We start from the raw sequence: 12,500 nt of genomic DNA, 5'->3' as shown, positions 1-12,500 counted from the left end.
GAGGCGGGAAGGCGAACGAAGATGTTCCTTAATTGAAAAGATTTGTCTTTCTTTATTTTCTTGCCAGACTGGTATTAGAGAGAGAGAGAGAGAGAGAGAGAGAGAGAGAGAGAGAGAGAGAGAGAGAGAGAGAGAGAGAGAGAGAGAGAGCTACTTATTTATATGCATCTCCGTTACATGAAATTATGCTTCGTTTTCTCATCAACGAGATATAAAGACTCGACACATTTCGTACTCTCTTTAATTTCACCAAGACCAAAGCACACGAGGCACGAGGCAGGAAGTGTGAGGCTGGAAATTCTTCACTGAACGCTGAAAGGAACTCTAAGAACCATTGTACTCTTCCTCTTTGTCATCTGTGCGTCGGTTGCCTGAGTGGGAAGGCTGAAGCAATGACATTAACGCTTCCAACAGTTATTAATGGGACGGTTTCTGGATGGCGAGAGTCTACTTGCTACGTTTGGTAGATGTAGAAGATTGAAAGGCAGACATAAGGCTTGTAAGGATTATTAACGTGATTATCTTGACATGGGTATGGAGGGAGTGTGTTAAATGTAACATGGATTAATTTAAAGGATGGTAATTATACGCCAACATAATTCCGCTAGTGGTTATTAACGTGTCTTGGGAAGGGTTTGGAGAGACAGCTTAGCGTGTCATTTGGATTGATGGATAGATATAAAAGGTGGATACAGAGATTAACTTCGGCTCTCTACAAGGATCGCCACTTTCAATCTTACTGGAGTCTTACTGTCTCATGTTCTTCCACTGTTCCGGCGTGTTGTCCCCAATGATTTCATAGTGTAGTGGAAGATTACAAGGGTTCTCAGGATTTTTTAAGGGTATCTGTTCGTGGTGGTAATTTAGCAGAGATTCAGCGTTAGTGGGGAAGACATCATGACGAGCTCACTCAGTATCTTAGCTTTATAAATAGAGCTTGAGTGAGGAAGCGCCACTGAGAACAAAGGCTTCAGCTGCTCTGATGTTGTGCACCTTGCGACGCAGAAGACTTCACTAACTCTGGCAAGCTTGTAAGGCGCCGCGATCATCATAACTCGTGTTCTATAACGGGAACATATCTGATGACCATCCCTAACACTCCACCTCCCTCCACCCTTGTGCCTGGGTCTAGAGCTGGTTGACTTTACACGCCACGCCTCTACACGGGAGCCTTGCCCTTACGCTAAGCCTCGCTAAGCACTGGCGGGCCGGGCTGGTGATCAGCGGTGTGCCTTTGATGTTCCTCTGCGTCAGGGAACTCCAGCACGGCGTAACTTACTAGGGAGTGAATCAGATTACTGCGAGGAGAATGACAAGTTGTGTTGATGATTCCTTTGTGTTTGTGTGTGGGGAAGTATCGTGACACCACCACCACCACCACCACCACCACAACCACCACCACCACGACCTAACCTAGCGTCATATTCAGAAACGCTTTACTCTCACCACCTAGTTGTAAAGAGTATTTTTCTTGTTGATGATACAGAAAACTTGTTAACATATCACTAGAATTACACAAACACCTTTGAAAACCCATGTCACTTCAACTAGAGCCCTTGGAAAATAGTGAAGTCGCGGCGTGGAAGTGTTTCAGAATATGGACCTTAAAACCTTGAGTACCATGACGCGTTTCCATATTCATTCTGCTTACTAGTTGGTGATTTTATACAGCTTTGGAAACTTATGTGGGGATTGAAATAGTGAAGACTGTGGCCATTAATCTTCTTACCTCCATAAACCCTTCCTAATGTCAATAAAATGATTTAATCGTACACAAATCTCAAGGTAAAAATGTGCTCCAGTACTGAAGGGATTAGAATAGTGAAGACTGTGGCCATTAGTCTTCTGACCTCCATGGACCCTACCTAATGTTAATAAAATGGTCTAATCGTACACAAATCTCGAGGTAAAAATGTGTTCCAGTATTGAAGGGATTAAAATAGTGAAATCTGTGGCCATTAATCTTATGACCTCCATAGACCCTTCCTAATGTCAATAAAATGGTCTAATCGCACACAAATCTCGAGGTAAAAATGTGTTCCAGTATTGAAGGGATTAAAATAGTGAAGTCTGTGGCCATTAATCCTCTGACCTCCATAGACCCTTCCTAATGTCAATAAAATGGTCTAATCGCACACAAATCTCGAGGTAAAAATGTGTTCCAGTATTGAAGGGATTAAAATAGTGAAGTCTGTGGCCATTAATCTTCTGACCTCCATAGACCCTTCCTAATGTCAATAAAATGGTCTAATCGCACACAAATCTCGAGGTAAAAATGTGTTCCAGTATTGAAGGGTCTTAAACATCAACACCAAAAGACACGCCCCTTCAGATTACTTTACCCGCGCGGCGTCCACTGTCTAATTGTTCCTTTATATACTGCCTTGCCTCGGTGGTAGTTGGAGATTAGATTATTCAGAAGGATGAGGGACGCAAACACGGTGGTGATGGTGGTGGTGGAGGTGATGGAGGTGGAAATGGAGGTGTTCTGGTCACAGTTTCTATAGAATGGTAGTGACTGAGCGAGAAAATACGAAATAGAATAAAGAAAACGACGCTTGCCACTTGAGGAAAGGAAGTTACTATCGCTAATGGTGTTTTGTAGAGAGAGAGAGAGAGAGAGAGAGAGAGAGAGAGAGAGAGAGAGAGAGAGAGGCCTATTCAGATAAATCGATATGATACAGATGCTCCTAAACTCTCTGATAAAAGAAAAGGAGATAAAAAAAATAAGAGCAAATATGACACTTTCAACATTATTACCTAACCAAACAAAGACACCTTCACAACACTCCTCCCTCCATCCCACCACCTGAAAAACACCACACATTCTCTCTCTCTCTCTCTCTCTCTCTCTCTCTCTCTCTCTCTCTCTCTCTCTCTCTCTCTCTCTCTCTCTCTCTCTCTCTCTCTCTCTCTCTCTCTCTCTCTCTCTCTCTCTCTCTCTCTCTCTCTCTCTCTTCTTCTCTTTCTTTCTCTCTCTCTCTCTTTCTCTCTCTCTCTTCTCTCTCTCTCTCTCTCTCTCTCTCTCTCTCTCTCTCTCTCTCTCTCTCTCTCTCTCTCTCTCTCTCTCTCTCTCTCTCTCTCTCTCTCTCTCTCTCTCTCTCTCTCTCTCTCTCTCTCTCTCTCTCTCTCTCTCTCTCTCTCTCTCTCTCTCTCTCTCTCTCTCTCTGTCAAGACACATCTGTTTCTTTCCCCTCTCTGAAACACACACCTCTCCTCTTCTCTCCGAAAGACCTCTCTTCTTTCCCCTCTTTTAAGATACACTTCTTCCCCTTCCTTCCTTAGATACACTGTCTTCTCCCTCACAAAGAAGAATAAAGAAGAAGAAAGTGATAATAAGTTTTCCCTGTTCTTTCCTCTTCTTCTCTCCTCTCTCTAGACCTTTCCCTCTTTCTCTCTACCAGAAAAAAATATTGTAAGAAGAAGTGACGAGATTTCCACTATTGCCTCAGGAGGGGTTTTTATATATTAGAGGGGAAACTGGCCAAGGGGAACAAAAAATATGAAAACAAGGGCCTACTTAATCGCCAGCTCCCTAACAGATCTAGAGTTAGCCAAAAGACAGGGTACAAATGTTATAAGGAGCGCCTGGAGTTATGAGAAGCACGTAGGGAGTCTCTGGTGAGCGTGAGAATCCTCTTGCTACTTCAAAAAAAGTTAATTGAATCAAGAGAGAAAGGGTGAAAAAAAAGTACTACAGGAGTGAGGAGGTAAAGTGAAAAATCCTCTTTGGCTTTTAGTATGTGTGTGGAAAGCGAGAGAGAGAGAGAGAGAGAGAGAGAGAGAGAGAGAGAGAGAGAGAGAGAGAGAGAGAGAGAGAGAGAGAGAGAGAGAGAGAGAGAATGATAAAAAAAATGAATTCTTTGAAACACTGAAATTAATATAGGCCTACAGATAGATAGATAAATAGATAAATAAACAGATAAATAGAAAAGTAAACAGATACGTAGAGAGACAGATAAAAGAAAAGAAGAAAGACAAAAGGAAAGACAAGAGAGGAAGAGCAAGCAAACACAAACTGACAGACAGAACACAAAATAATTTCCTGTGAAACCCAACCGAGTCATGTCACACCGCAGAGAAGTGAAGGATAGAGGGAAAAGATGAAGGGAAATAGTGAGATGCGGGGAAAACAAAAGAGAAGGAAACAAACAGGCAGACAGACTAACAGGCGGGGAAAAATACGAAGGGGAAATTCATATTGGAAACCCTGCAGTGAGAAATGAGATCAGAACATTTTTATTTTACCTTTTTCCTTTTTTTCCCCAGGTAGATGATTCAAGTAGAGCAAGACTGCCAGTAAACACACACACACACACACACACACACACACACACACACACACACACACACACACACACACACACACACACACACACACACACACACACACACACACACACACACACCGCAGAGAGGTGAAGATAAATATAAACAAGTTAATCATTTTTGTCATGTAAGAAGGAAAAACAGGCCAAGCTGAACAAAAAATTTAAAAAAAAGTCACTCAAATAGACTAGAACACATGCAGACAGGTGAAGCTCGCGTCCCTTACCACAGCGTGCCAAGGGCGTAGGGCGTCCAGCACCAGACGAAGGCCATGACGATGATGAAGGTCATTCGTAAAGTTCGCGTCCTCGCCCTCTCTATATTGGACATGTTGCTCCGCCGTAGTTGTAGGCGCCCGTGGTACCTCCCGCCCTGCCTGTGGTCGTCTGAGGGAGTCACAGAAAGGGGGGTTATTTTAGGGTCATTTAATTACCTGATAGTTATTTTTTATTCTAGTGTTCTATTTCTACCTGGAGTTCTTGAAATGATTATCTGAGGTTAAATTTGTAACTCGATAGTCTTTGTTTTCGATCTAAGGTGAAGACATATTAAGTTACTTCATTATCAGAGTTCGTAAACCCGCTGTCCTCTGTGTGTTCGTTAAAATAAAGTAACTATAAAATGACTTCTATATCATCCAAGGAGTCCCCATCCCTTTTGACTTGTTTGGGGACTGGCAACTCAGTGGGCCTTTTTTTGTTTTATATAATTTTTGTTGCCCTTACCCTGTTCCCTGTTGTACATAAAAAATAAAAAGGAACTATTGAGACAGTGTGGGCATGTCAGAAGCAGGGAAGAGACATGTGTGGGAGGGAAGATGCTGGAAATGGATCTGCCTGGCGTGAGGGAGACAGGAAAACTAAAGAGGAGATTGAATAGATGGAATAGCAGAAGACACAAGAAGACATACTAGTGGCGGGTGGTGGGTGGTGGGTGGTGGGTGGTGGGTGTGGCAGAGGAAAGCACAGAACACAGAGTATATTGGAAAAGTAATCCATGTAAGCAGCAAGTTACTGGATCATTCAAGTAAAATAAAAAAAAAAAAAAAAAAAACTGGTGACATCTTACACTTAGACAATAGTATACGTGGAAACCGATTTAATTAGCCTCAAGTTTCGTAAAAGGGATTGAAATACACAGACCAATTAGCGAGAACATCAGTAAACACCAGTATAATCGTTGTAACATGAAGTAACAGAAATAAAAAAACAACAACAATAGCTACAGAGATCGGTTAGTTACTGTGGCCATGGAATTGAGCCTGGATTGATCTGGAAATAGCCCCCCTTTGTTGTACGGTGGTGAGAGGAGTGGTGAGGGGAGGGTGAGGGTTGTATGGAATTAGGTCGTGATTGTAAGGGATTAAAGGGTTGAGGGATGAGGGGTGAGGGATGAGGAGAGAGTGACAAGGCTGATGACGGCGATAGTGTAGCACTGGTATTTTGTAACTGGAAAGGGATAAACGGTACCAGTAGTTATAGTAGTAGTAGTAGTAGTAGTAGTAGTAGTAGTAGTAGTAGTGGTAGTAGTCATAGTAGTAGTAGTTGTAGTTGTTGTCTGTCTGTCTGTCTGTCTCTCTGTCTCTCTCTCTCTCTCTCTCTCTCTCTCTCTCTCTCTCTCTCTCTCTCTCTCTCTCTCTCTCTCTCTCTCTCTCTCTCTCTCTCTCTCTCTCTCTCTCTCTCCTTCTCTCCTGCAGACCACTTTACATCTCTTTGTTTTCGTTTCCACTTACATCTCCTCCTCTCCTTTCATTTCCTTGTCTCTAGATCCTCAGTCTCTTTTTCTTGTTTTTTTTGTTCTTTTTTCTTATTTTCTCTCCTTGTTCTCTGCCTTTCATTTCTCTGTTTCAAAGTCTCGTTCTTATATTTTTTCTTCTCCTTCTCTTCTTCTTCTTCCTCCTCCTCCTCCTCCTCCTCCTCCTCCTCCTCCTCCTCCTCCTCCTCCTCCTCCTCCTCCTCGTCCTTTAATCTCCGTTTCTCCTTCTCTTTCTTGTCGTCAGCTACATTCTCTTCCTCAGATGCAGTATTAAACATTTTCCACGCATCGGCTTTATATTCTCCGTAAGAAAAGGGAAGGAGAAAATAGCAGAATTATTCTATCGATTTTCTCTCTCTCCACACGCCCACCCACACGCTTACACACTTACACACACGCACACGCACACGCACACACATTCCCACTCACCCACACACACACATACACATTTTGTATACTTACGTTGTGTATCTCTGCTTTTCTTGCTGATTTCAATGATGATTCTCGTGTAGGCGATGATGATGATGGACAGCGGGATGAAGTAGAGGAAGGAGATGCAGAACACAGTGTACATCATCTCCCCGCCGTTGTTGTTCTCGAAAAACCCGAACGTGACACACTGGTAGAAATCTGGGTAGTTTGGGTGAGGCTGCACGTTGAATATGACACTCTGTAGGGGATGAAACCAGAGCAGTGTTAGCGTTAGTGATGTCAAGTAGTGCTAGGGAAGGTACATGTGTGTGGGTGTTAGTTGTAGGTTGAATTTGATAGCATAAGGTCGAGTCAAGGTAGTAGATTTAGCGTTAGTGATGTTAGGTGATGCTAGAAAAGGTACATGTTAGGTGGAGTCTAGTTCTAGGTTGAGTTTAATAAGGTGAAGAGTCAAGGTAGTAAATTGAGAGTTAGTGATGTTAGGTAATGCTAGGTAAGATGTGTGTGCTTGGGTGGAGCTATTCTAGTCCTGGGTTGAATTTGATTGGATAAATTCGAGAATCAAGTGAGTGGTGGTAGAGTTAGTGTTTTTGATAGTAGTGCTGAAAGATGCCTAGATGTGGAGAGGGTTCTGGGAAGGATATTCACACATTAAACATAGCACTGTAGCAACAAAGATCAGGAAATTGCTAAATATTAATAGTAACAGTACTTCCAGGAAAGACACGTGTTTTGGTTCTAGGAAAATGCTATATAGGGGGAATATAGCAATCTGTAGAGACGAGAATCAAAAGAATATATAAAAAGAGGAAGCTACAAGAAACCATTCAGCTTACACGTGGCAGCCTCTGTGAAATAAAACATACCTTACTTTATAATTTCCTACACTCTCTTCCCTTCAATAATCCGTTCCATGTTCAGGTAATTTGTTTGAGCTTACCAGGAACCTTAATGCTTCTGGGAAACGTTTACATTTAATTAGAGTCTCAAGAAGCAACAAACAAGAAGATTTAATGGTTAATGAAAGCGAAATATGGTTAACCTCTTCAGTACCATGACGCGTTTCCATATTCTGCTTACTATTTGGTGATTTTATACAGCTTCAGAAACTCATGGGGGGGATTAAAATAGTGAAGACTGTGCCCATTAATCTTCTGACTTCCATAGACTCTTGCTAATGTCAGTAAAATGGTCTAATGGTACACAAAACTCAAAGTAAAAATGTGTCCCAGTAATGAAGGGGATTAATAGCAAACTTAGGAGACGACGTGGATATAGCGAAGAAATAAGTGGATAATTTAACTCCCATTAGTTGTAAAAGTAGATAGTTGCACATTTTTCTGGTTCTAAGAGATAATGATTCTTTATTAGTAGATCTTCTGGTTCTAGGAAATGTGTATTAGTAACAGGATATGCTTTGCCTCTAAGGAATGACGGAAAATACTCCAGGTTCTAAAAAAAAGGTGGTTATGGATGGTGGGAGTTCCTTGGTTCCAAAGGGAGAGATATATCGTTAGCCAGATCTTGTGTGGTTCTCTGGAAAACTTTCTGGTGTGGGGAAAGTTTTATAGTTCCAAGGTGTGTGCGTGTGTGTGTGTGTGTGTGTGTGTGTGTGTGTGTGTGTGTGTGTGTGTGTGTGTGTGTGTGTGTGTGTGTGTGTGTGTGTGTGCGTGCGTGCGTGTGTGTGTTTTTCAGGTCAATGACTAGCTGAGGGAGGAAAAGAAATTAATGTGCCACTCAGTGATATTTTGATGAATGTAATGGAATTTTTAGCATTTTTAGGCCTCTCTCTCTCTCTCTCTCTCTCTCTCTCTCTCTCTCTCTCTCTCTCTCTCTCTCTCTCTCTCTCTCTCTCTCTCTCTCTCTCTCTCTCTCTCTCTCTCTCTCTCTCTCTCTCTCTCTCTCTCTCTCTCTCTCCTGATGGGGATATTAATTATTAAAGTACCAGTGGTCATATTTTTCCCAGTGGTGAGCTTAGACTTAGAATGGAAAAAAATAATCCTTAGTCTTAAATTAGTGAAGGATTTTATGGAGGTTTCTACTTCAGAGGAGCGAGAAATGGAAGGCGTTTAGCTTGACTTATGGGAGTTTTATGGAAAAGATTACTCTTGTGGTTCTTGAGGTGAAAACAATTTAGGAGAGGGATGAGAGAGAGGCAGAGACAGAGAGACAGAATATTAAAGCAGCGAATATGTCCTTACAGTGAAGCAAAAGGTGCATAGATATATTTAGAGAGCTAAGAAGAAAACAAATGATGCGTGAGGGTGAGTAAGTGAGCGAGCAATGTGTGGATAGAGGAACAAGGGGAGTGAAGAGCGTGGATGTGCTGTGAATTGTTTGTGTACTCTGTGTGAAGGTTTTGTATCCTGAAAGAGAGAGAGAGAGAGAGAGAGAGAGAGAGAGAGAGAGAGAGAGAGAGAGAGAGAGAGAGATATACAAAACAGTAAAATCCTTAATGAAAGTTATCCCAAAATTTCACTGTTTCTTTCCTCTCGGCTAAACTTTGGAGTTGTCATCGTGTTTCTGTTTTCCTCCTTGTTTCCTTTTTTCTTTTCCCTTTCCACACGTGAACTGTTTTGAAAAGAGGAGTAGAAAGACATAGCGGGAAGAAACCAATAGAACTTCCTCCTTCTTTGGTGTATTTTGTGCTGAAAACGTGAATTCCAGAAAGTTTTTTATCAATTCTATCCATTTCTCCTTTCCTTCCTCCCTTTTTACCTCTATCTTTCCCTCCTTCCCTCCCTCCCTACTACCTACTTCCCTCCCTCCTTACCTCCCTCCCTCCTTACCTCCGTACTTACCTACCTACTTCTCTCCCTCCCTTTCACACTCCCACTGTATCTCCATTTCTATCTATCTACCGTACCCAAATATACTTATCTCCCTCGCTCCCTCCCTCCCTCCCTCTCCTCACCTCTCTCTCTCCTTCCCTATCACCGTTCCTCCACTTTTATCTATCTACTCTCTTATCTACTTCACTTAGCTACCTCCTTCTCTCTCCCTTTTCTTCTCTCTCTTCCTGCTCTTCTAATCTACTCACCTTGCTATCTACGCATTTGCCTACCTGTCCACGTGTCTGCCTGTCTCACCAGAGAGAGGGAGAAAGAAAGAAAGAAAAGAGGAGAGGAGAGTATGATGTTATTGACCCTTTCAGTACCATGAAGTATTTCCATATTAGTTCTGCTTACTATTTGGTGATATTATACAGCATCAGAAACTTATGTGGGGATTAGAATAGTGAAGACTTTGGCCATTAATCTTCTGACCTCCATAAAGTAAAATGGTCTAATCGTACTCAAAAGTCATGGTAAAAATGCGTTCTGTTACTGAAGGAGTTAATCTCTTTAGTACTGAGACGCATTTTTTAGAAGATTTTATTTGCATTAGGAAGGGTCTATGGAGGTCAGAAGGTTAATGGCCACAGTCTTCACTATTTTAATCCCCACGTAAGTTTCTAAAGCTGTATAAAGTCGTAAGCAGAATGAATATGAAAACGCGTCATGGTACTGAAGGGGGTTGAAATTAAGAGAATAAAACTTAATCTTCTATTCTACTCCTATTCTTCCTCTAATGACAATATTAACTCAGCGGTAACATCTTTTCCTTCTTCCAGCGACAGTCTCTCCCTCTCTGTTAAGTAATGCAGGACAACCAAATTTACTCCTCATTTATCTTTTTTTCCTCTACTTGGTGTATGTAACTCCATCAAAGAACCCCTAGTAACTTTTCTGAAGGGGAAATGGAGACGAGACTCACTGGTTAGGGCTGGGTCGAGCTGGGTAAAGGAATGAGTTAGAGACGACAGCTGGGATATGTAAAGTCTGCGGGAAGGATTAGCCAGGTTTCAGTCTCTTTTCTTCGGGTTTTTTTCATGTTTTTAGGGTTCCAGTGTTTAAGGAGTTCCAAGATTCCAGGATATTAGTGCTTTATAGTTTGCATGTATGAGGGGTTTATAAAGGGGGTGTGTTCTTTCTTTCTTTCTTTCTTTCTTTCTTTATTTCTCTCTCTCTCTCTCTCTCTCTCTCTCTCTCTCTCTCTCTCTCTCTCTCTCTCTCTCTCTCTCTCTCTCTCTCTCTCTCTCTCTCTCTCTCTCTCTGACAGATTTTTGAGCATCCGGATATGAAAGAAATATTAATGAGTTTTTGTGTACGTATATGTGTTAGAGAGAGAGAGAGAGAGAGAGAGAGAGAGAGAGAGAGAGAGAGTGGAGCAGCATATTGAGTAGTGTTGAAATAATCCTGAAGAAAAAGCATCAGTATAGTGCAATCTCGTCTCACTTGGCTCTGAGTTGGTTGGGGCGCCTCCAGGGCATCGTGGTGCTTTCTGAATTTGTGGTGGAAATTCGCTAGAAATATAAAAGTCCTTGAGGAATAAATTGATAGAAGCTCAGGAAGGAAGGAATAAATTGATAGAAGGAGGAATAGACTGATAAAATAGACTGACTGATAGAATACACTGATAGATTGATAAAATAAACTGACTGATAGAATAGACAGATAGGTTAGACTGATTGACTGATAAGATAGACAGACTGATAAAATAGACTGATAGATTGATAGAATAGATTGACTGATAGAATAGACTGACTGATAGACTGATAGGTTAGACTGAGAGAAGCGGAGGAAGGGAGGAAGGAAGGGCTGCGTGGGAGACGTTATGGTGTGGAAATGCAATATGTCTATGAATGCATTATGGATGAGTGGCATTAGGTGAACGGTCGATCGGTCACGAAAAATACAGTATGGAATTGACTGACTGACTGATAGATTGACTGAGTGGTTGACTGACTGGGTGATAGATTGATTAAGTGGTTGACTGATAAACTGGTTGACTGACTGACTGAGTACCTGATAGATTGATTGAGTTACTGACTGACTGATGGAACTGACTGGGTGATAGATTGAGTGGTTGACTGACTGACTGAGTAACTGATAGAGTGATTCCCTGACTAATTGACTGACAGATAGATTAGTTGATTTACTGATAGGTTGACAGAATAAAAAAATTGCAACTGACTATTTTGTTCAGTTTAAAGAGCCTTAGAACTCATGAATCAGTAAATGTTTCAACTATTATTATTATCATTTCCAGCCACCCTGCCCTTCCTCTTCCCTCTCCCTGCTCTCTCCTCGCTCTATATTTACTCATGCTTCATTTGTTTTCCCTCATTTCCATTGTGTTTGGTATCTGGTCTCCCCTGTTCCTCTCTTCATTGTATTTCTCTCTGTTTCATTTCTTTCTCCTCCATTTCACCGCATTTGGTATTGGTATTCTCTCTTTTCTCTCCATCTCGCCTTTCCTCCTCTTTCTTCTCTCTCTCTCTCTCTCTCTACTTCATTTGTTTCCCTTCTATTTTTGCTGCGTTTGGTATTTGGTATTCCTCTTGCTTCCTTCCACATTCCATTCGCTCTTTCTCATCTCTTTGCCTTCGGTTTTCGGTCACACTTCAGCCTTACTTTACCTTCTTTTCACTCCTACTCTCAGTCAGCAGTCTACTTTAACTTTATTTTCTCTCCTCACTCTCCTTTCACATTCCTCTCTCGTCTTGTCGTTCCTCTTCTTCTTTTCTTCCGCATGACAGCTTTACTTTATTTATTTTGCTATCTTTTTATCTTTTTCATCCTTTCTTTTCACTCTTATTCTTTTGTCAGCTTTCTACATTTACTTTATTTCTTGTTCTCACTCTCCTTTCACATTCCTCTCGCGTCTTGTTTCTCTGACAGTTTTCTCTTCCACATTACAGCGTTTCTTTTCTCTCTATCTCTTCGTCAGCATTCTGCTTTAACCCCTTCAGTGCCATGACGCGTTTCCATAGTCATTTTACTTGCTATTTGGTGATTTTATGCAGCTTCAGAAACTCATGTAGGGGATTGAAATAATGAAGACTGTTGCCATTAATCTTCTGACCTCCATAGACCCTTCTTAATGTCAATACAATGGTCTAATCGTGCTCATATCTCAAGGTAAAAATGTGTCAGTACTTG

At 41.6% G+C, this 12,500-nt stretch overlaps 1 protein-coding gene across 4 annotated transcripts in view; it reads right to left on the bottom strand.

Moving 5' to 3' along the window:
- The window catches only part of LOC123519610 (gonadotropin-releasing hormone II receptor-like), a 75,581-nt gene that overhangs the window by 18,846 nt on the left and 44,235 nt on the right, over window positions 1-12,500 (bottom strand). For all 4 annotated transcript variants that reach the window (XM_045281035.1, XM_045281034.1, XM_045281036.1 and 1 more), the window contains exons 3-4: window positions 6,547-6,754; window positions 4,556-4,715 (exon numbers count right to left, since the gene is read on the bottom strand). In XM_045281035.1, the coding sequence (XP_045136970.1) occupies window positions 4,556-4,715; window positions 6,547-6,754 (368 nt within the window). The remainder of the gene's footprint in view (window positions 1-4,555; window positions 4,716-6,546; window positions 6,755-12,500) is intronic.

The sequence above is a fragment of the Portunus trituberculatus genome, chromosome 45, assembly GCF_017591435.1.
Source record: "Portunus trituberculatus isolate SZX2019 chromosome 45, ASM1759143v1, whole genome shotgun sequence".
Classification (NCBI taxonomy): domain Eukaryota; kingdom Metazoa; phylum Arthropoda; class Malacostraca; order Decapoda; family Portunidae; genus Portunus; species Portunus trituberculatus.
Note: the sequence above shows the minus strand (reverse complement) of the source record. Positions and strands in the feature narration are given on the sequence as shown.